The 25,173-nt window shown below is 40.7% G+C and overlaps 1 protein-coding gene across 30 annotated transcripts in view; it reads left to right on the forward strand.

The window, feature by feature from the left end:
- Positions 1-18,044, forward strand: part of dlg2 (discs, large homolog 2 (Drosophila)) — a 233,785-nt gene extending 215,741 nt beyond the window's left edge. For 18 of the 30 annotated variants that reach the window (XM_056406187.1, XM_056406178.1, XM_056406211.1 and 15 more), the window contains 12 exons: positions 158-260; positions 3,090-3,204; positions 3,622-3,798; positions 5,613-5,686; positions 7,273-7,371; positions 9,221-9,271; positions 11,181-11,282; positions 11,937-11,960; positions 13,499-13,671; positions 13,874-13,983; positions 14,269-14,360; positions 15,241-18,044. In XM_056406187.1, coding sequence (XP_056262162.1) covers positions 158-260; positions 3,090-3,204; positions 3,622-3,798; positions 5,613-5,686; positions 7,273-7,371; positions 9,221-9,271; positions 11,181-11,282; positions 11,937-11,960; positions 13,499-13,671; positions 13,874-13,983; positions 14,269-14,360; positions 15,241-15,347 — 1,227 coding nt within the window. In that variant the 3' untranslated portion in view covers positions 15,348-18,044. Of the gene's footprint in view, positions 1-157; positions 261-3,089; positions 3,205-3,621; positions 3,799-5,612; positions 5,689-7,272; positions 7,372-7,834; positions 7,881-9,220; positions 9,272-11,180; positions 11,283-11,936; positions 11,961-13,498; positions 13,672-13,873; positions 13,984-14,268; positions 14,361-15,240 lie in introns of those variants that run through there. The other 12 variants (XM_056406202.1, XM_056406412.1, XM_056406328.1 and 9 more) reach the window with 7 other exon arrangements.
- The last annotated feature ends 7,129 nt before the right edge of the window (positions 18,045-25,173 follow it).

Genomic DNA, 25,173 nt, shown 5'->3' on the forward strand with positions numbered 1-25,173 from the left:
CAAGTATCGTTCCATTGAAGGTTACCATGTATTTGCACTGGTGTGGTATAAAGTTAAGCTGTCTTCACTTGTGCTCCACGTCATTGTTGTGTCTTGAGTCCAATGAAACAGACTTTCCACCCAACTAATCTTGGAATGTTCCTTGTTGTCAACACAGGTAAATGGCATTGACCTACGAGGAGCCACACATGAACAAGCAGCAGCAGCACTGAAGGGAGCTGGACAGGTGGTCACCATCTTTGCCCAGTACAGACCAGAAGGTGAGTCCGCATAAAAACATGTGAAGCATCTGAATAGAATCAGGCCAAGTGACGGCGTACATTGCAAACTTTAGTCACACATCACACTGTCATATATTTACAGTCAAAATAAAAGCATCCCTCATAGTTATCTGTTGGCAAAGACTGCGCTGGAAGAATTCAAAGTAAAACATACCTCTTTGAAAGAGGACAAAGGGACAAACATTGACCACACTTCACTTGCAGTCCATTAGGCCCCGACGCATGGGCATTGCCTCTCAGCGTCTGGTACCGACGCACACGGCACCTTTACGGTCTGTATGGGATGCACCAGGCTTTCTACTAACGCCAATGTGAACCCATCAGTGTCACTGGTAGAAGCTCAGGGGACCTGCATTTAGGTTCCATGTGAAACCAACAGTTGAGTGATTTGTACATTACTTTACTCCACTTGACACTATGCTACGAAGTTACATGAAGTGCTATTATTTTTGTTACTTTAAAGTTAAAGGATTGGTCGTCAACCTGCGGCTCCGAATCTGCAAGCGGCTCTTTAGCCCATCTGTAAATATAATGATTTATATATCATTTTATTTTTTGGAAACACCTCTTATCTTGGAGTTTAAGGCGATACTGTGTCACTGACAATAAAAAAACTAATGTAATATTTATTTTACAAAAATGTGCGTCAGGTCCAGCACCTTTTTCTGCTAGTGGCTAATCATGATTCACAGACCCCCCTCCTTTGGTAAACTGTTAATGTATTTTTTTTAAAGAGTTTTATTCTGCGTGGAGGTATTAATTTGCTTTCACTGCCAGCATGTATACGTGATATGTGGCGAGAAATGTAATGTGAATGTAATCACAGACAGTCTGTTCACTCCTCCTCACCAAGCGTTTGACCCATGAACACCTGACCCCTTCACTCTCACTTCTCCACTGCACATGCCCTTTTAAACCCTCCTCACTTAACTTTGTTGTCCCTGTGCTCCCAGGCCGTGACCCCTCAAACACTGTCCTTTCTTCTTCCCCTTTAAAGATGTAAATATGATAATATCGTTCATTTAAATAGTCTGTTTTTTTAGGTGGCTATTACCAGTACATGCAAACACAGTCGTCTCAGTATAAAGGCTCTATGAAATGTTTGTATTATTACATACCTTAGGCTTAGATAATAATAACTGTCAACAGTAATCCAGAGTAACAAGGACGCTGTCTCTAGAAGGAGGCGTTGCTGTTTGTTTTTTAACAAATGCCATTGATGTTAACCAAAAGAAATGAAACCCCATTCACCTCCATTCTCTTTGGGAGGCAGAGAGGTCAGCAGTGAATATCTCGGAAACCTTCTGAATCTAAAACTGTTCTGAATGCAATGTTGTATATTAACATCTTCCTTTTTAATGCATGTAGCATGACATTACTGGTGGCACATGTCAACAGGGTGCTATATGTTATTCTAATAGGGATTTACACGTGTGAAAAGACTTTTGCCTTCAGAAACACACGATGACCCAGAAATCACACCCGTAGACCGACAGAAACTTTGCAAATCTGTAAAGTACCGATGTATGAGAGGAATCATGTTTCAGTGGTTAACAATAGAGGCCGACATTGATTCATAAAAAAATACATACCGTACTCATATACCTTCGTATTTGGCAAGTGGAAGCATACATTGTGTTTGAGATGGTGTGCAGTGGTTACTACGGGATGATGATTCTGGATATTCACTCATTTTTAACAAAAGACTACACTTTGGCAAGCTTAAAGATCGACAGTGTCTCTAACACAATCTCAAAAGAGCGAAATGAGATTCTCTTGGACAATAATATGAGATGTTAATACAGACGGGATGATCTAAAGGAAAACAGACAAGAACATCAGTTCTGTGTGATGTTAGTAATGGATAATAGATATTACCATATGCTTTTTTTCTCTCATATTCTACACACACATATACTTGTACACTCTTGAAATTAGATTCCTCATATCCTTTGAAAACTAGAAACTTGATCATGTGTCTCTCAGCTCCAGATTGAGCAGCTGTGTGTGACCAGATATAAATGAATACTTGGTCTGGTTTGGTGTGCCCGTTGGCTCTTTTTTTCATCCCTGCACTGCTTATGAGCATCCAGGGGGGAGAGAGGTGTGTCCACCATTCTGTCAGGAGAAGCATACTTGTCAACGGGGAGACGGCTTTCCACATCCTGGCATCCTCCTTTACTTTGCTCTCAGCAGTTCACTTCATGGCTCCAGGCTTCAGTGAAACACTGGTGCATCGGTGAAAACAATAGAAATGGATTTCCGGAGGAATATTGTAGCAACACAAAGGATTACTTTAGATGTGTGTCTAACATATATTCCCTCGTCTATCTATTGCGTTAATATGCTCCGGTGTTTATTGTATCATTGTTGTATGGTTATTTACGTCACTGTCAAGTTTGGCTTTCAGCCACTTCCAAGGCAAGATTATTGACATTAATTGATGTTAAAAAGCTCTCCAATTGATATAGATATAGACAGTTTAATATTGCTACATTACTGGAGGAAATGTAATTTAGATGTAGACAGAACGTTGACAGCAGAGGTCTCAAGTCGAGTATCGATGACAAGTTGATACCAAATTACTTTTCCCCAACTTAGACATTAACAGTTTAACAGGTGTAGGTTTAAAGAAAAATCTATGACTATAGATGTACTGTATATCTACTGTATGCATCCAAATAGTTAAATAATGGCATCCACTGTTTTGATAAGCTCTAAATATAAATGAAATACAATTAACTTTTCATCTAAACAGAAATCGCTATCAAAGTTCAGAAGTATTATGACTCTAATCTTGTCTTGCAGAGTACGGGCGTTTTGAGGCCAAAATCCACGACCTGCGGGAACAGATGATGAACCACAGCATGAGCTCTGGGTCAGGATCCCTACGAACCAATCAGAAGAGATCGCTTTATGTCAGGTTGGTCCTCTTTAGGATTTCACCCTTCGTTTGAGATGATGCAGCGAATGTATTTGAAAAAGCCATCCGTTCCATGCCCCAAATTGATTCTGCGATGTCGGCACTGATTCATTCCAGGCAGCATTACCGGTACATGAGTACCGTCTTTAGGTTGGGTTGTTTACTTTTCATACAGAGGACTGAGAAGATTAAACACACACATACATGTTACAATCAGGTGTGAGATCCATAACTGAAACAGAAGAACATTTCTTATTTTAGCACCCACCACATTGGACCAACTGTCTCTATTCTCTCTGACCTGGTAAAACTGTGTCTGTGTCTTCTCGTCTCTCACTACCCAATTAAAAAAGACCTCACATGGTGGAATCTTCTGCATTACTAATCCTGGTAATCCTGATATCTTCCACTGAACAGAGCACTGTTTGACTATGAGAAGTCAAAGGACAGCGGCCTCCCCAGCCAAGGGCTCAGCTTCAGGTATGGAGACATCCTCCACGTCATCAACGCCTCAGATGATGAGTGGTGGCAGGCCCGTCGTGTCACCCCACACGGGGACAGTGAGGAGATGGGTGTCATCCCCAGCAAGAGACGGTGAGCAGCTCTCTGGTTGTGGAAATTCTCAGTGTGTTTATGATTTGTGTGAAAAATATTGATCGTCCAAAAGGGAGGAACAAGCTGTCAATTAGACGACAGCGCCTCTGTGATTGAGATGAAGAGGCCACCTTTTGAAACACAGAAAACAACTTATTGATATTCCACTATGAAGAAAATAATAACAACAGGGGTCCTCTGCAGCCACTGGTGCTGTTGGAAGGGGAAAAAATTTATTATGGGGGTGTTGGACACCTCATTGAACTGAAGAAATCCTCCATCACAGGATTAAATGACTACAGACCCATCGCCCTGACGTCTGTGGTCATGAAGTCCTTTGAGAGGCTGGTGTTGACCCACCTGAAGGACGTCACAGGGCCCCTGCTGGACCCCCTGCAGTTTGCCTACCGTGCAAACAGGTCGGTGGATGACGCAATAAATATGGGACTGCACCATTTACTGCAACACCTCGACTCCCCAGGGACATATGCAAGGGTTCTGTTTGTGGACTTCAGCTCTGCATTCAACACGATCATCCCGGAGGTTCTACAACCCAAACTCTCCCAGCTCGCCGTGCCAGCCCCACCTGCGGTGGATCACAAACTTCCTGACAGACAGGACGCAGCAGGTGAGGCTGGGAAAAACCACATCCAGCACCCGGACCATAAGCACTGGCGCCCCCCAGGGATGTGTGCTCTCTCCACTGCTCTTCTCCCTCTACACCAACGACTGCACCTCAGAGGACCCGTCTGTTAAGCTCTTGAAGTTCGCAGACGACACAACGGTCATCGGCCTCATCAGGAACGGTGACGAGTCTGCGTACAGACGGGAGGTTGAACGGCTGGTCCTCTGGTGTGGACAGAACCACCTGGAGCTGAACAAGCTCAAGACTGTGGAGATGACAGTGGACTTCAGGAGGAGCCCCCCAACACTATCCCCGCTCACCATTAAAAATAGCACTGTTCCTGCGGTGGAGACCTTCAAGTTTCTGGGATCCACAATCTCCCGGGACCTGAAGTGGGCCTCCAACATTAACACCATCCGCAAAAAGGCCCAGCAGAGGCTGTACTTTCTGCGCCAGCTCAGGAAGTTCAACCTGCCTCAGGAGCTGCTGATCCTTTTTTACTCCGCCATCATCCAGTCTGTCCTCTGCTCTTCCATCACTGTGTGGTTTGGATCGGCCACCAAACAGGACAGAGTCAGACTACAGCGGATCGTCAGGTCTGCAGAAAGAACCATTGGTTCCAGCCTCCCCTCCATTCTGGACTTGTACATCGCCAGAGTCAGGAAGCGGGCAGGAAAGATCACTGCAGACCCTTCACACCCTGGACACAAGCTGTTTCAACTCCTGCCCTCTGGTAGGCGCTACAGAGCACTGTACGCCAAAACCACCAGACACAGAAATAGCTTCTTTCCACTGGCCGTCACCATGATGAACAATTAATCAGACTCTTCCATCTGCACTATCTGCACTTTTTGACTACTGTCTTTAATGTCTTTTTTATATTTATCCCGCTTATTGTATATTGTGTGTGTGTATAAGTACGGAAGAGCAAAGTGTAACCGGAGTCAAATTCCATGTATGTGCAAACCTACATGGCCATTAAAGCTGATTCTATTCTATTCTATTCTATTGATTGTTATAAACATACACAGCAGTTTAAAGCAATGCCTGAGGAGATATTACATTTGAAGACAGAGGTGTTTGAGACCGGTCCTCACCCATAGTGGTTGTGTAGTTCAGCGTCGTGTCAGCGTGAGTCATCTCATTTCATCTCTCTGGTAAACGACTGACGTAGCATTTTGCTTTGCAGGGTGGAGAGGAAAGAGCGAGCGCGTCTAAAGACTGTGAAGTTCAATGCCAAGCCGGGGTCATTGGATTCAAAAGGGGTAAGTACCTCTATCTGAGCTGAAAGGGGCCATTTATATTGGCTGATGGAGTTGATGATTCATAGTGTGTGGCTCAGATATAGCTTCATCTTGAAGTCTTCACAGTGATTGTGGGGCTCTGTGTGCACTGCTTCATCATGTGTCAGTTGCTGTCCTCATTGCCGTGGGATGTCCATGTATAACTTAGTCTACACAGTTTTAAGATGTCATTCATTTAATAGTTTTATCGTGTGTATGTGTTTCTTCATTTACGTCAAAGAAGCTGCATTTAAAAAAAGGTTATGGAATAACAAAAGAATGCCCTCTCACTAGTGTCGGCTAAAAAAAGAACAAGAATGGTAAGAGTTGGGCTTATTCTGATTCGCTGTCAGTGATTTTTACATTCCAGTAAGTTTCATACATCTTATGTTTTTAACCACATCTTTTACTTTTCACACATATTTAATTCATGCAATTTAAAGCTAAAACCACCATATAAGCGGGTGTAAAATGTTCTCCATCCAACATATTATCATATAAACAATACTTTTAACATGGAGCCCTTTGTGAATATTCCACATCAGTATGTTGTCTTTAAATGAGCATAATCATCATTTCAAGTCTCATCCTCTTAAGTTCCTACTTTTCGTTCCATCACTGCATGTGTGTGCTTCTTTTCTACGACTAAAATCCCAGTTATGTTACTTCTGAGTTTATTCTCACCTTGCTTTTACTTTAAATGGCTCTGATGCAACTGTGGCACATCAACAAGTACCGGGACCTACACTATTATGCATGTACATCTTTTTTGTTAACTTAGACAGATTCTGTAAAGTTTCTGTACTAATTATAAAACGATGAACAGAAGTAATAATTCCTTTGTTGCACAGCCTTGGCGAACGTGCATGAAATATTTTACTTTTAATAATGACAGTATTTTATATGTAGCCTATGTTATTTTATTAAACATATATATATTTAAAAAATATATTTATATGTTGAACAAAAGACATTATATATGTTGCATATATAACATTCCTTTATTCATATCAGTATTTGCTAGTTGAACGGCAGTTTAATCAAACTATTTGTTTTCAGAATATATTCAGATATTGTAATAAAATCATTTAATCTAACCCTTTTTTTCATCATCTTTTATTTGAAACATTATTTGTTCAGTCTGTCAGAAACAGCCCATCACAACTAACATCGCCTCCTTTTGTCAGATCAACAGTCCAAAACAAAGTTATGACATATCCAATCATATAAAACAGAGAGAAGCAGCTTATGCTCACATTCTAGTCGCTGGAACCAGCATGATTTACTTTTTTGCTTAATTTAACAATTAACCAAAATTGTTAGAAAAAGAAACCCAGCATCAATTTAATGAGGATCCTAACTAACTTTTACTATAATCTAAACTATTTGAGTAGAGCTAAAAACCAATTCACATTGAAGCTACCTTCTTACAATCTGGGAGAAACACATAATCAGTTTTTCTTTCACCGTCACAACTTCTTGATGTCCCACTTTCTGCAAGCTGTCGTTTTGTCTGCATGAACGTGACATATATGCCTGTTTGCCCCATGCTTTCTCTCCCTTCACGGTCATTCAATGACATACGTAAAAAGAATTTCATCTTTACGCGAAAGTTCCCATTCTACAAGAACAAAGAGGGTGAGCAGGATGGCAGTGATTCGGACCGTAAGTAAGCTCACAGACACACATGTCTTCCATGCAGAGAGTCGGTGTAGGTGACATGTAGGGCTAATGGGGACACAGACGTACTCCTCTTTCCATCATTCCCTGTTGTCTTTGTTTTCTGTTCCGTTCTGTTGGACCACAGTCGGAGACGTTCTGGCTAAGATGCTCATCAGTCAGCAGGAGAGAAGCCAAGTCAATGTTGTTCACTTTGGTGTGACGCGTCCCCATATGGTGATACTGTACGACCCAGTTTCCCTTCAGAGATGATTTAGGTTCAGTTTGAACCAGCCCACTTGTTATCATCATGCAGCTGGCTCCCCCTGCTGGCTATTTAGTGTCTGGCTAGAGACAGATCTGTGGCTCTGCAGCGCCCTCCTCTCACTGCCTCCAAGCCTTTGCTTATGTTGCGGCTGTCCTCCTTCCTCTCTTTCTTCTATTATGGCTCTCTTTGGACGGCCAATAGGACATCCTGGGGATAGGTGATGATGGGTATGGGACAAAGACATTCAGTAAGTTGGTCCAGGAATGATTCCTCATCTCCGTTTACCTCGAACCTCCCACAATCACAGCCTGTTGCATGTTGCATTTGTTGGATTTGTCTTGCTTCTCAGTGTGCAGTGGGACTTCTGTCACAAGTTGGAAAGCAGGTTTACTAAACTCAAGGTTTGGAGGGCATTTAGGTTTTGGCTTCCCTCTCCGGTCTGGTTTATGGTAAAAAAAAAAACTTGCCCAGTCAAAGTATCTTGTCACAGATGTTGCTTTAAATAATAGTCATGATAAACAAAGTCATGAAATAATCGGTCAAAAGTCACGTTAGAATTTCGTATCTCTTTTTTGGTGAACCAGCATTGATTTTTTTTTTACTTTTATGTTATCACGATGATTAATCCACTTAAAAGTGTCGGATTCAAGTTAGCTTTCTTTATAAAGTATGACATTTATATGTATATAATATATTCTATTATCTATATTAATATGGAAGACAGTCACATGGTTCCAAACATTTTGGTTTAGGGGCTGAAGCAGCACCGGTCCCACGGGTCGCACTGATTATTGTGTCAAACATTTAACGGCATGCTGAATGTTTTTTCTTTTCTATAGAATTGCACCCTTTAATGACGCCTTTCCTTAAATGTTGATACTGTTTGATGCATGCTCGCATGAACTGGCATAAACGACTAAAGTGTTTTTGTAATTGTGAGCATGTTCGTTCCAAGCAGAAATCTGGAGAATGTCACGTTTGTTTTGTCACTTAATCTGTAACGTATTGGAGTAAATGGTGTAGTCATGTACGACACAGAAATATACTTTCATAGTGATCTCAGTGGAAAAGTTCATTTGAAACAACACTAATTCAATTCAATTATATTTATTATGTATAGCCCAAATCACAAGAGGGCTTTACAATGTACACATACAACATCCTCTGTCCCGGGTCCTCAAAACAAATATAATCAGGGTTATTTCAGGAGTTCCTTGTGCAGGCTGAATACTCTAGAGATTCCTGTTTTATTGTTATGGTGAGTTTTCTGCTCCTATTCCTCAATAATTGAAAAAAGTGTATTTAACTAACCTAATATCAACTTTTCTCATTAAAAGTAACAACATCATGATCTGAGATAGAGCCTCACACATAACTGAAATGGCTTTCTAAATGCACGTACATTGATGTTACAAAAACATCAGGTAACTGTTGTATAGGTCACAGTAAGACGACAACTAACAGGACATGTGTCTGTGACATGCTGCCATGCTTGTGGCTTTGGGCCAAGTATGGCATGTAGTTTATGTCAGTAATGAGTGTTTGTCCTAATGACATACTAACATTGTTCACGATGTGCCCCAACAGGGAGTCAAGAGGATTTCATTCTTTCATATGAGCCTGTGATGCGGCAAGAAAGTAAGTTACTTAAATGTGTCATCAAAACTTGGCCTCAACACTTAAACCACAGTGTATTAATAAGCTTCACTCTTCAATTTCTTACAGTCCGTCAGGACACTCAAATCAATTTTAACCATAGAAATAAAACACTAGAGTAAAAAGTACTAGATTCAAACAGACATGCCCGTTCAAATCTACGCAGAATAATGTTCAGAGCGGAAACCATTCGTATGTGTATCTTTACCAATTCTTGTAGCAGGCTAACTTTATTCTTTTTTGACTATTTGATTTACACATTACCCAAAAAAATTATTCTGAATGTTGACTAAATATGCTCAATTCCCAACTCTAGATCTTCATAAGGAACGAACAGTTAACACTACAAACTGAATTGTGTCTTTTACTCGCACAAATTCCTAAAGCAATGTTTTAAGGACCAAATGTGGCTTCCCTTGCCTGGATTGAATTACATTGTCCTCTTTTTTCAGCAGCTGTAATCTCCAACAATACTTAATCTGATTACACAGGGTGTCCCCCCTCTGTTGTTTGCACTAGCCATAGAGCCCCTAGCAGTGGCACTGTGACTCTGTCAGGTCGTCAAAGGTGAACCCAGAGGTGATTTAAAATTAAAAGTTTCTGCAACGGTTTCCTCCGTTACCCCGTGAGTCTCGGACCGTACAGAGGCAGCAACTCTGATTGTTATGGTTCACAAAACCTTTTATTCACATGTAACCCTTAACAGCTGCATGGCGACCGACTGCGAACTCTCGCCTCCCGCTCCTTCTCCTCGCTTCTCAGTCGCTACTGCTTCTTATTGGGGACAGATGCACACCCACACACACAGATTAACCCCAGCTGAGGCCGATTAGACCTTGTCCCGGCACCATCCCCTGAACCACATTCACGCTCCATCCACTCTGCAACTGAGCCGCACCACACCCCGCTGCCACAGTTTCTCTTTATTCAATTCAGTTTACTTTGTATAGCCTAAAATCACAAATTACAAATTTGCATCCGAGGCTTTACAATCTGTACATATACGACATCCCTCTCCCAGGACCTCACATCGGACCAGGAAAAACGCTTTCCTCTCAATTCTAAAGCAGAAGCACTCCTGATTGGTTCATTCATCGTGCCCGCCCCAATCAGCTGATGGAGTAATGCTGCAAGACTAAGAGACTGCTTTATGAATGAACCAGAGTGTAAAGAGTGTCTTTCTGACTGAACTTTAGCTTCACCTACATTCAGTAAAAAAAGAACGACAATGAAAAGGTTATATCTGAATCAACATAAGTAACTGTCCTAAATAATCGTACATATAAATAACGTATTTGTTTTATATTTTTTAATAAACATTAGCTGTCTCGCCCTGTGAGTTTAGTGTTTTTCTATCAATAACCAGATGTTCTTGCTCCACCACGTGTCCACATACTTCTGACTGAACGCCTCTGTCAGAAGTGTTTAACTAAACTGCCTGACGACAGTCTGAAGCCGGCTCACTGTGGGGAAACAATCCAACGAGTAAGAAACAGCTACTGTTTAAGACAACACGCTGTTGCCTAGAGGGAAGAGTTTATACAACGTTCACCCACATGATATAATTGCTTTGCATCAAACGTTCCCAAATACATTGCTAGATCCTGTAGTAGAGATTATAGATCATTATAAAACAGTTTGCTTGTATCAGATATGACGTTGTGTGCTGGGACAGACCAGCGTTCAGCAGGAATGACATTAACTTTGGTCCACTATTGTCCATATCATGCAATTCATATTTATGTCGTATGAATATACACATATACAGTATTGTAATGCATCTTTGCATACAAACAAGTAGTGAAGCTGCACACAACACATGAGGTGTACTTTCATGCATAACAAACAATCAGTGTTGTCTTTTTTTTTTAAACATTGTTTTCTCTTCAAGTCAATTATGCCAGACCCGTCATAATCCTGGGGCCGATGAAGGACAGAATCAATGATGATCTGATATCAGAATTCCCAGACAAGTTTGGTTCTTGTGTGCCACGTAAGTATTTCATGAAATCATTGTCTGTGTTTCTTGATGTGTTCACTTGTCATGTCCATGATCATATGTGATGTCATCCCACCGCTGTTCCCTAATGTACTGCACTTTTACTTTAAAAGAAACATGTGTATATTAATTACTCATGGCGCGTTACCCTGAATTCTTGAAGAAAACGTAGTTTTTCCTGCCTGCCAACCACGGCGAACAGAGAACTGGAAATTTGACAGACTTCTCTGATGAGGATGATAAATTCAGTAGCTGACATGGTTGTAGCGGGACAGCCCACAGAGCTCATTGTTTGAAATCAGACCACCTACTCTGATCAGCACAGCACTTAAAAACTATTTCTTTTATACAATGATTTGGATTTTACTGTTTTGGTTAAGTGTGGATCTAAAGATTTTTTTTTAATGTTTTGTAAGCCCTATGTAGCTTCATGTAACGCTGCCATAGGACTAAATCTATATCTGACTATATCTGATGTGTGTGTTTGCGTGTGTAACCCCAGTTCACTTCATTTGGACTCATCCTAAAGAGAACAGATAACTCCTCTCATACTGTGATTTGTTCTCCATCAGCCGAAGCTATTTTTCTTTTGCATGTTTTGATTTACTCATCTCTTTTATTTCAATATACCTTTCAAACCGTATACAGCTGCTAACTGTTCAGGGCCCCAAGGTGAGTGAGTGGATGAGCTCAGTTCAATCTTTCCTCCCTTTGTCTAGAGAGTGAGTCTTGAAGTAGTTTGTTCTAGTAAATACCTCTTTTCCTTTTGGAATTACTCTTAGGTACAATCAGTTTGAAATGTGTCATTTGTGTTAATATGTTTATATCATATATTACATTTCTTTGAATCAGATACTATATACATAGTATTTTTATATAATAATACATTATAATAAATTGTCAGCCACTTTCTTGCCTTTAAAGACATCCTGTGAAATTTGCTCAAAACCTTTCTAGCACATTGTATTTTAACAATACTCAACCAGGAATTAATTATTTTCCAAAAGATCTAAAGATTTTCAGTTTGTAGCTCATAAGTGTAGAATCCACCCTACTTGCCCTTTGTGTTCATCTAATTAAACCTTGTGTTGCCTTCGGGTCAATTTGACCCGATTCAATGTTTCACCCTCCTGTCGCCTTCGGGTCAATATGACCCGATTCAATGTTTAACCCTCCTGTTACCTTTATATTTACTAACATATTTTACCCTTGAGGTCAATATGACCCCAGCTATTAAAATCTCCAGAAAATTATTAGAATTAATATTGTTTTCCAAGTTTAAGTGTGAGGTACTTTATGTTTGTTTGTTGACTCCCAAAAGAACACCGACATTAAACATTGAATCGGGTCAAATTGACCCGAAGGCGACAGGAGGGTTAAATATTGAATCGGGTCATAATGACCCGAAGGCAACACAAGGGTTAAGAAAGTAAAAAGACACCCGTGATAACATGTAATGTACCGTTTCCCCATTGCTCACTTGTGCAAATTTCATGACATGCTCTGAGTGATGCGAGTGGATATCTAAGGTTAACGTGAAGCACAGTTCTTTTTCAGGATCAGCCACCAAATGCTGGTAGCAATAAGGTCAGAGCTTGTAGAATGGTTTACAGCTCAGAGCTGTACTTAATAAATATTAATATTAATTAATTTAAAAAACAGGCCTAAGACCACCGCAGCTGCAGCCCTTCTGGCATGCTTACCAGCATGATTCAGAAGACCCCTGAGCCAACCAGGCCAAAAGACCTCCTTCTTCGGCTTCACGGCTTTGGCGTTCAAGTAGTTAAGTTGTGAGAGTACCGCTGCCAGGCAATGGAGACATTAATGGGACTATGGATGACGAGAAGCCACAGAGGCTAACAATTCAGCAAGCTAGCTCGCAAGTAGTGTGATGATGGAAATAAAAAGGCATAATGACAGAGGACTGTTAGCAATATCAACATTTTGCTCAGGCACAATATCAATAAGAAAAACTCAACCATACATCTTAAATTAAAATATAATAACTTATTATGCAACGTCATGTGGACTTTTCTCAAGAACGGGGCAAACATGACATGAGCCCATTTGAGGGCAGCCTCCCCTGCTTCAGATGAGAGATAGTTCAAAGACCTCTTCCTGCGTATCATGTCCATCTCATATCCACTGGTCTCCTTGTGGCTTTATAGTTTCTACGTTATAAAGAGCTTACTGTCCTCCTTGCACCAAAGATACCACTCGGCAGAAGAGGGACTATGAGGTGGACGGGCGAGACTACCACTTTGTGATGTCCAGAGAGCAGATGGAGAAGGACATCCAAGACCACAAGTTCATCGAGGCGGGACAGTACAATGAAAATCTCTATGGAACGAGTGTCCAGTCTGTGAAATATGTTGCTGAAAGGGTGAGATCCGTTTAAAGCTCTCCCACATGGTAGCACCAAGATAAATGTTTCAATGTGAACTTGAGTTATTGCAGTGTAAATCTAAGTGTACTGGGTAGACATGGTTGTTGACAGGATGCTGTTTCAAACAGGAGATTTAAAAAGTGTGCATCGTGCAGCCTGTGTGTTGCACATCTGTTATAAATGTATGCTTCTGTCTCAGGGAAAACACTGCATTCTGGATGTGTCTGGAAACGCCATCAAACGACTACAAGTAGCACAACTCTATCCCATCGCCATCTTCATAAAACCTAAGTCCATTGATTCATTAATGTAAGTATTCATTTGTTTCCCTTTGATCATTATTCATTCTTAAACCAGGTTGTTTACACTGTTTTGTATTATTTATATGATAGAATACATTCAAGTCCCCCATTAATACATGTATGTAATACATATTTATAATACACTATAATGTAGCTCGCAGGAGGCACTGATCAACATCCAGCCCAACAATAAAATGCAATGCAGTGAAATACAAAGACACTGCGGATTAATAACAGCAGGGGTTATCACAGTTGTCAAATACAAATCAGAGACATAACTATGTGTGTACAGGGACATGAATAAGAGACTGACAGAGGAACAAGCCAAGAAGACGTTTGACAGGGCGATGAAGCTGGAGCAGGAGTTTGGTGAATTCTTCACAGGTATGATATTAATATTAATATTAATATAAGGACAAATTCAGAGGAAACCATCTGTATTCATCTTGTCCCTCACTGCTCAAACAGTGTGAACACACAAAGCTGGCTGTGTGCTTGATTAAAGGCTCTCCTTCCAGCTCCGTGAGAGGGTTGGACTCACGGAGCCAAATGCCCAAAATATCCAGATTATCGTAGTGATTCTCTGAGCCCCATCTAGACGGGACTTGTCAGTTAACGTTGGTAATATACGAATTTGAACTTGTGATTCTAATCAAATTTGTGTTCAGATGACAGCATGTCTGTTTCTGTTTTCTATTGACTCAGTCAAACTCAGACGTGGAATAATTTGTTAAAACACCTTTGTTATGTAATAATAGCATATTTCAGTAACGCTTTCTATGAAGCCCATTTTTATAATGCATTATAAGCTTAATGCTTACACTGTATAATTATAGTTATAAGCAATAATCTAATCACATTATTAAGCATTTTGAACAGTTTCTACAAACAAAAGCTTTTGCCATTGAAATATGGGTAACCTTATATGTCTATATTATAATAATATACAGTGCTAAAAGCAAATTATAAAGCCTTATGAATAGGTGTATAATGCATTCTAGACATGCTATCATGGCTATTGTTACACATATTTAAATGGCAAAAGTTTTAGTTTGTAGAACCTTCAGACTGCCACAGTGGTGTCAAACATGAGGAGGCAGTTCAGCAGGGTCAATAGGTATCTTTGACCCACATCGGGGCTTTAAACATTTGACAGCTGAGAGGCTTCATGAGTGAAAAGGTGCAAGTGTGGCTGCAATGATGTAAATGTGACAAACCTGCTCGACAGTTCCACGGTACGTAAAGAGTTCCCTTTGCTTTGCAGCCCTGGTTCAAGGAGACACCTTAGAGGACATTTATAGCCACTGCAAACAGGTGATAGAGGAACATTCAGGACCCTATATCTGGATCCCCTCCAAGGAGAAACTATAATAACTCATCACCATGGAAGGGAGCCTGGACAGACGAGTGATACGTTTGTTGTAACATGTGATAACTGTATGGCGATGAATTCATAAATAACTATTGTGTTATATGTTTCATGTGTTGTTTTTTTTCACTTTTGTTTGGTAACTGCTTCTTTCACTCAACATGAATGTTCCTGAATGTATTCCACAAAGTTTTAGGAAGATTTAGGTCTTGAAACATGAACGTTTGTATGTTTCTGGATTTTGACTTAAACACAGAGGAAAATAAATGTGATGAAAGCTAAGGAACTGGGGAGTGTGTGGGGGCTGGAGGTGTGGTATTGTGCAGGCGTCTTTTCTTTGCTAACATTAGACGGAAAGTAGGTATTCCAACTGACACACCCTCCCCTTTCCTTAACACTGCAACAAAGAATCATATGAAGTTTAATGTGTTGTCTAATTGTGGGTCTATGCATCCCCTGAACAAAGCTTAGCTTTGTGTTTGTTTACAGCTTATTTTCCTTCTTGGATTACTGTATTTATTTCTCTGACATGAAAATGTTTTGTTCGCTGTAAAACGTTCACTATTTAAAAAAAAATCTTATTTAAAAAGCACATCACTCATTCAGCTGTTGCATTGACAATGATTAAAGGGATAACGCTGCTATTGGCAGATGTAACACTATATTTTGCTACTTAAATTGCTGGGGAGCACAAAAGCACATAATTATTTATTACTGAAACAAACTTTGATTAAAAGGTCATTTACACAGCATGCTTTATTTGAATGATGTAGTTGTATGTTGGGACTGTGTTAGGGTGGATGGGAACACTGGTGAAAGAGACACTTCATTAGAATTGGAGTGGAAAGGGTCAAATAGTAATGAAATCTAATACTGAAACACTTTTGTCTTTTGACAGTGGAGAATGGGAATTCAAATAAAGAACCAATACTTTTCTAAAGTAGCTCGTAGAACACGAAAATGAAGTGAAAGCCAACATTTTACAAAAATACAGCCAAGTAATACATATTGATATTCTGTGGAACATTATGAAGTCACTAAGACTAATACAGGTGAGCTAGAAGCAGACACTAATTAAGTCAGCTTGGTGTTCCTGAGTCTTAATGACAGACGTTAGATCAGGATTGGATTCATAGCTAAGGAGGACCCAACACCCAGTCTGGCCCTGCTCTCTGGTTCATATCCAATATCTTGGTGTTTCCCTGTTTAGCCGCAGTAGAGGGATTGTAACATTGTAACACAAAGCAGGAATTTTTTACTAAAACGACTGTTGATTTGTTTAACTCTTATTAGTTTCAGATACACTTTTGAATACCTTGTATTGCTTAGAGTCCAGTACGAACAGGAGGAATGACTACAGCAAGCAAAAGCTGGTTCAATGTGCATATGGGCACTTGACTATCATTTTAAAACGGACAGGAAAAATTGTTAGGCTGCCCCTAACATAAACATTTAAACTTGCCGATCATGGACACAATACACTACTAGACATGCGTGTCCTCAGGCTGAATCACTAATAGTCGCCAACAGAGGTACAATCACGCCTGACCTCCTCCAAGTTGACCGGGAGACAATTGCAATCTCACTTCTGAGATTCTTGCAGAAACAATGACTCAACAGCCCTTTTGAACTCACACCCAGCCATGCAACAATGTTCAGGAGACAGGACAATAACCCCGAGGGAGCAACATAGAGCTCGGAGGCTGAGACCAGCCTTCTGAGATGTATTACTGTTTGTTGTAGAAGTGGATGAGCCCTGACGTCATGAGCAGACGCAGCACGGTACAGTGTATGCACCAGTTTACTCACCAGTGGCTTGTCTTGTTTTCAGGGCATTAAGTAAAACAGTACTTTGCTTTGTTAAACATCCAAATTCGTATGTACTTAAAGCACTGGGAATGACTGATGCACCAGTGTGATAACCCTCCTGTTCTGTTATACTGCATCTCCCATTAGTCGTTAGATTCCCGTGACAACAATCTGGGTGATGGAGAATATATTCTAGCATTCCTGCTATTGGATGTTTTTCCCCAAGCTGTTATCAAGTAAATATAGTAGTCACATTGAATGCTGGTATGTTTCATATATTGGTCACCACTTGCCTTAATGGAGTAGACTTGCTCTACATCAGAGATGAAAGCTTGTAAATGTACTTTTCCTTAATGCAACGTTATATTTAATCTCCCTTTACATCTAAACTTCAGTAAAAGATGGCGCTTGTATATAAGGTGTCATTATAAGGAGGGTGCTGACGCCTGATAAAACTAAATTATTAATATGTATTTATTTTCTTAAAGATTAGCATTGCTGTGGCAAAAAGAAAAACATTTTAAAGGTCTGAATGCTGGGACACGTCAATATTTTGATCCTTGTCTCTCGATATTGTTTTTGGTCAACAATATGACAAGTAAAATATCGCTTCATACACTAGCTTGATTATAATGCTGAACCTAATACACTACTTTCAAAGTCATTGTGAGCATCGTAACACATTAACAGGCCAGCGGGGGTTTATGTGTAGAAATGTAAAGGATGTCTGACCTATGCATGTTGCAACTGTCTTCTGTTTCCTCTGGATGTGCACTCTTCAACACATCTGAAGCAGGGACGTACTCACTGTGGGATCAAACTGCCGATTTGAATCATCCAACCCAGACTTATGTCTATTTTAAACTCAATTAAAAAACACTGTTGTAAGAGCCCGTGTCCAAGCCATATGTTTTGGTCAACACATTTAGCATCTTCCTTTTTTAGTCATTGCATTGTGATCACAGTTTATGACACACAATTCTAATGGTCCTTTTGTTAATACATTACTCCGTTATATGATTGACACTGTGTGCATGTTCTTATTTTATTAAGTCATATCATACAGTTTAGACACAGTTTACCTGCAGAAGGTTGCATGTAAACCTCAGACAGAGTGGAGATCCCAGTGGGGACCTGCTGTTCAGTATGAGGCGAGGCACATTTATTTGTATAGCACATTGCAAACAACAAAGCAATTCAAAGTGCTTCATAAAAAATGAAAGGAACAAAACATAATGCAAAAGAAAACAAGATTTAAAAACAATCAAGAATATTAATTAAAACATTCAAAACAGTCAAAAAGCCAGATATACAATAAATAAAATGCAGAAAGTGATTGATATCCTTGAATCTTGCTCAATTAAAGGCGACAGAAAACAAAAAAGTCTTCAATCTGTATTTAAAGGAGTTGAGGGTCTCAGCAGATCTTCAGCTTTCAGGGACCTTGAGCAGAAAAACCCAACGCTACTTCTCCATGTTTAGTTCTGACTCTTGGAACAGGAAGTAGACGAGTCCCACGACGACCTGAGGGGTCAGGATGGTGCATCAGGTAGCAGCAGATCACAAATAGATGTAGGCCCCCCTAAACCATTCAGTGCTTTAAAAACCGGCAGGAGGATTCTAAATTCAATTCTTTGTTGGACAGGAAGCCAGTGCAAGACCTCAGAACTGGAGTGATGTGATCCACTTCCCTGGTCTTTGTGAGGACTCGAGCTGCAGCGTTCCGACTGACTTCTTACAGAGACCTGTGAACTAGGGCTGCAACAACGAATCGATAAAATCGATTATTATAATAGTTGGCAACGAATTTCATTATCGATTCGTTGTGTCGCGCGATTATTACGGCGCTCAATAAATCGTGGATTATAATAAAAATTGAGTTGAGAGCAAAGCCGCGCAGGAGAAACATGAGCGGAGTGGAGAGAGAGCACAGACGGAATGCTGCGTTGTGAGAGCCAATCAACGCTGAGCTGCCCCGCTGTTGATGAATCTAATTGGCTGCTGCTGCTCACGTGGCGCTGGAAGCGGAAGTCAATCACGTAGTCGGAGACATTCACGGAGCTAAGTGCGCCTACGGTTGACGTTATGACCCCAGACACCAGGGCGCTACATGTTACGATGTGTGTGGCATTTCCACAAGAGTATAACGTAGAAAACATGGTTATTTATTCCGTGGCGGATGGCGGAAAATATTTTTCCACGGAGAAAGGCAACGGAGATAAGCCCCGCCCCCTCACCGTATGAGGCGTTTAACCCATAAATAGCCAACTCAGGAGAGTAAAGCGCTGTCAGTCTGTTTATGACAGGGTTCATCCACATGACCAGTGAACAGGGTTCATACTGCTGACCAGTGAACAGGGTTCACCCACATCCTGACCAGTGGGTCTCCAGGACCTTTCCATGACTTTAAACCAAATTTCCATGATTAAACATTTTGTGAAAACTGTCTATACATGACAAAGTGAGAAGATGTAGTATTTAAACTAACAATGAGAATTCCAAAGCATACAGTATATATTCCATGTAAATTAACATTTGAATAAAATAAATTTGCATTACATTTCCAATTATTTTGGGATTTTTTTATTTTTTATTACTTTTCTAGGCCTGCTAATAGCCATTTAAAGATTCCATGACTTTTCCAGGTTTTCCATGACCGTACGGACCCTGTTTTGAATAAAGGGTTGAAAAAAAAATTGGTTTTGTTTTTTTATCCGATTAATCGATTAGTCGACAAAATAATCAACAGATTAATCGATTATCAAAATAATCGTTAGTTGCAGCCCTACTGTGAACACACCATTACAGTAGTGAAGTCCACTGATAATAAATACATGGACAAGTTTCTCCAAATCGTGTTGAGACATAAATCCTCTAATCTTTAATATATTATTCAGGCGATAGGCTGATTTTGGAGTTGTCTTGATTTGGCGTTTCAGGTTGAGGTCTGAATCCATAACTACGCCTAGATTTCTGGCTTGGTTTGTGGTTTTTAACATCAGAGATTGAAGCTGAGCGCTGCCTTTCGATAGTTCGTCCTTGGGAACAAAAATAATTACTTCCGTTTTATCTTTATTCAATTGAAGATAATTCCTACACATCCAGTTGGTAATTTCTTCAATGCATTTAGCCAGCCCTTATATGAGATTATAGTCTCCTGGTGATAGTTATGTAGATCTGTGTTTGCTGCATAATTATAATTCAATTCAATTCAGTTTATTTGTATAGCCCAATTTCACAAATTTGTCTCGGAGTGCTTTACAATCTGTACACATAGACATCCCTGCCCCAAAACCTCACATCGGATCAGGAAAAACTCCCAAATAACCCTTCAGGGGAAAAAAAGGGAAGAAACCTTCAGGAGAGCAACAGAGGAGGATCCCTCTCCAGGATGGACAGGTGCAATAGATGTAATGTGTACAACACTATGATGTTTTTCATAGTCTGAGCCAGTGGAAGCATGTACAGTAGATGTTGAACAGAAGAGGCCCCAGTATTGAATCTTTGGGAACACCACATGTAATCCTAGTCAGCTCTGATGTGTAATTAGCTACAGACAGAGTTTTGTTGGTCCTTCAAGTAAACGCTTTGTTTTAGTGGATTTCGTTGAAAACCTTAACAAGAGCAGTTTCAGTACTGTGGTGCTGACGAAAGCTGGACTGGAATACATCAAAGCAGTTAATTTCGTCCACAAAGTTGTTCAGCTGTTGAAAAAATACACGTTCCATTATTTTACTTAAAATGTGGAGGTTCTCAAACCCTGTCTCTCCATCTCGCTCGATTTGGGGCATCCTCCCTCCTCAAACCAACCTTCCGAATCTCCTCCTCCACCCGTCTCTTCCATGTCTCCTTCGGGCGTCCACGCTTCCTTGGTTCATTTACTTTAAACTCCAATGCTTTTCTCAGGACATGATCACCATCCCTCCTCAGCACATGTCCATACCTCCGCACTCCATTCGCCTTTGCCAGCTGGTCCACCGAATCCTCCAACCCAAGCATCTACATCAGATCCTCGGTCCTCTTCCTATCCATAAGCTTCGCCCCACACATCGCCTCTTATCATCGCTCCGTCCTTCTCAGAATCGCCATCTCGCTTTCTCTCAAACCCCATGTCTCACTCCCATATAGCAACACAGATCTCACTCTGACTCTTGTCTTCGCTCCTTCATACAAATAAGGTGAGATAATGGACAAGACAAAAACAATGTTGAAATATTCTCTATTGTTACAATTTGTACATTTAGTCTTAAATGGCATTGAAGTTATGGTTTTTCTGCATTTATCATTTTCACAATAAAAAGATTTTTATATTTATAAGAAATAATCAATATTAAAAACACACGATTTTAGCAAGTTTTCATTCTTCCTGCAAACTTGAGTGAACCTGAGGATGAGCTGCTCTACGTAGATATTAAATGTGTTTGTTATTAATTAGAATTTCTTTCTCTAGTTATCACCAGTGCCAGTATAATGTCGATTTTTGGAAGGTTTCTGTGCAGTGTAGAGTGTGTGTCACATCAGTGTGTGGGAGGAGCCTCAGGGTTTAATCACACATCATGCAGTAATCCTACTTGTCTTTATATCAGCAGTAATGCGATAAATACCAAATGTGCATTATGCAACTTAAACAGCCTTTTTTCAATTCAATTCAGTTTATTTGTATAGCCCAATTTCACAAATTTGTCTCGGAGTGCTTTACAATCTGTACACATCGACACCCCTGCCCCAAAACCTCACATCGGATCAGGAAATATTCCAAATAACCCTTCAGGGGGAAAAAAGGGAAGAATTTGATAAAATATATTTTTTGTAATTTTCTTGATTTATACCATTTCTTAGCAGTGCTGCAATAGACACATATTTACTAATTTGCATTGCAAATGGTAATGTGTGTCACACTATTTTGACCAGCATGTGTGGATGACATCTAACGGGTTGAAAATATCCAGCACAGTATTAAATTAAATTAAATTAAATTAAAGGCCAACATCACAAATTTGCCTCAAAGGACTTTACAATCTGTACACATTCGACATCCCTGTCCCAGGACCTCACATCGGATCAGGAAAAACTCCAAAGAAATCGAAAAAGAAAAAGTTCCTTATAGTAAAGAGCCAGGACATCAGGAGGGAATTTGGGGTTGAGCCGCTTCTCCTAGGTTTTCCGGGCACGTCCAACTGGGAGGAGACACCCGGGGAAGACCCACGACACGCTCGAGGGATTATATCTCCCAGCTGGCCAGGGAATGCCTCGGAATGATCTGGAAAATGTTGCAGGTGAGATAGAAGCCTGGCTCGGTCAACCCGACCTGACCACGGATAAGCAGCTGATAATGGATGGATGGACCTAGCAATTGCTAATGATGCCGATGATGGAGCAGTGATTCTCAGCAACATACATGTTCCTGGCATGAACCAACTACAGACCATTTTGTGATACGGCCAGATCCGGCCGGTGTGTGAAGCGGTCCATTATGTGTACATTAAAACCGAGTACCAACCTGTGTCTCTCAGCAGTGAAAGTCCAGAAGGACCCTGCTGAACACATGATCAGGAGACACGTCTCCACAGTGTCAGTCATCAAATTAACTTCCGTGTCAACCACAGCTGATAAATGATGGATCCAGGTCTCTGAAGAGGTTGGCTCAACAGTCACCGCTGCACTGTCCGTCTTATTTTTCTGCAACAGAACATCAGACAGCCAGCAGCATGCTGGGTAGTGGAGTAGCCTGGTCCTAGCTGTGTTAGCTTAGTTTGGTCCAGCAGGTCTGGCTGTTTGGTCGGCCGTGATCGTCTCAAAGACCACTGGACTTGATGCACACGCTTCCTTTTCAGATGTTGATCAATGTGTTCTTTCATATGCCATTAGTGATAAGATGTATGTGCTTATGTGCAATGGTGTTTTTTGTTTCTCCTGCTCCCACACTGTACCCCTCTAGGGGCATAGTCGGGGGGTGGCTTTTTCTTTTCTCGCCTCTCTTCCCTCATGTTATGCTGTCATCTTTCATCCACCCTTTCCTAGATGGCGCCGCGGACGGCGCCTCGGTGTCTTGGTGCGCGATTCTTGCACCTTCCGCCAAAAAAAGTTCCTCGTTTGTTTGTGTTTTTTTAATATGAACATTCTTTGGCAATAAACCTGTTTCTGATTCTGATTCTGATTCTGATTCTGATAAACAAGAGAGAGATAAAACATGTTCACTGTTGCCGCAGAATATTGTTTTTATTGTTAATAATCATGTATTTTCTATTGTGTTGTAGTTATGTAGTAGTAGTAGTATGTTATATTTAAATGGTTGCTTAAATACAAATGATTTGTTGCCTGTGTCACATGGTCTTCTTTGTGCTTGGGGTGGAAACTGTCCTCTACGTGAGCATTGTTAATGTCCCCGTTAACTGTTCAACACCGAGACACGACTTGGCTGCTCATCTGCTGGAGTACCGACGAGGTTCATTAGATTTCAGGGTCCAGCTCGTTACGTCCAGTTTGTTTATTGTTCCATGTATTTATCCCAAACTAAATCATAAACAATGTTGCCACCACTGAAGGGCACATACTTAAATCATAATATAACAACCATTTCCGTTTCTGCTTTGCGTAATGTCCCCCGTTATCTCATGAATCTCGGTCTAAAACCTGTTTGCTTTCCACAAATGAGAAACACCTGGCCTCCATGCCTCTTCTCATTAAGTAGGCCTAAACATCAAATTAAGTCGGCCTTGCGCCACCTAGTGCTGGGAGGTCCAAAGTAACGAAACCCAAATAAAATGGCTCCAACACGCCGGCCCCCAATTGTTTCTGACAGCGTGCAAAACAATTATTTTTAAATCTATATAAGGAGCCATTACAATAGAAAACAGTGCCTTTGAAAACAGCCGGTTTCACAACAACTTCTTACAACAATAGAATGTTTTTTGTCTCAGAACATGGTTGCGGGTTTTTGCCATTATTCTTCATTGGTTCTCTGTAATTGCTACAATACAAACAGCAAGCATTTGAGACTATAGGTGACACACGTCCTGTTTGAGTCCGACTGCTTTTCCTGCTTTCACTCACAGCTGGTTCATTGGCCATAGAGACAGCAGTTGCAAAGCTACTGCTTATGAATTGTGACTTTACTTTGTCTTTTTCTTTATTTACACCACCTTGAGGGTCCTGGATGTCACCAAAGATGGGATCAGAAATCACTTGGACCTGGTACTCAATGAACTTGTTGATGTCTCTAAAGCCAGCTCTGCAACCTTGGGTTTCAGAGGTGTCACATGCAGTGGCTCTCCATTTCTCTGAGCTTGTAAGGAAGTTTCTGAATTACTGTTTTCATGTTTGCTGGCATGTTGAGTTCATCTAAATATTGCATTTCCTCCATAGCATTGCAAAACTCTCGTAAACACAATGCCTGTTGCCCTTTAACATTTTTTGCTTTAACAGCAGGCCATCCAATGATTTTGTCCACGTAGGCAGCTGTGACCTTTAATAATTTCCAAAGTGTGTTCGAAGAAGGTCTTTGGCCACAGACTACCCTCTCTCTGGAGCCATGTGCTGGCAGCTAGGTACAAGATCTCGAGGCTGCCCCCAGGTAAATTGCCCCAGATAGTATAAACAGTCCCCTCTGTTTGTTTTAGCTTCCACACAATGTTCAAAAGCTCTCAAACGATCTGAATTGAAGAGGATCTCCAGCTAAAGTAGGAATTTCTCTGTGTGGAAGAGACAGAGTTCTGTGTCTGTACAAGGAGTGCTGTTACTTCATCTTGTCTTTGCAACAGACTGTAGAGCTCTCCAGGTCTTTGAGGATTGCCTTGAGATGGTGTTGATTGATGACCACCAGGATTTAGATCTGATTGATGTGATTTGGCTTGATCAGATGTTCGCCACTTGTCGTCTGTCTGAATACCTGCTCTGGTATTTTCATAATCATCCACTACCATTATTTTTTACCCTTGTTGGTTGAGTGTTTGGCAGACATGGAATATTTCTGCTGAAATTATTCTTTTTGCTGTGGTTTGTACAGTGCAGCCTGAGGAT

Source organism: Pseudoliparis swirei, chromosome 3, assembly GCF_029220125.1.
Source record: "Pseudoliparis swirei isolate HS2019 ecotype Mariana Trench chromosome 3, NWPU_hadal_v1, whole genome shotgun sequence".
Lineage (NCBI taxonomy): Eukaryota > Metazoa > Chordata > Actinopteri > Perciformes > Liparidae > Pseudoliparis > Pseudoliparis swirei.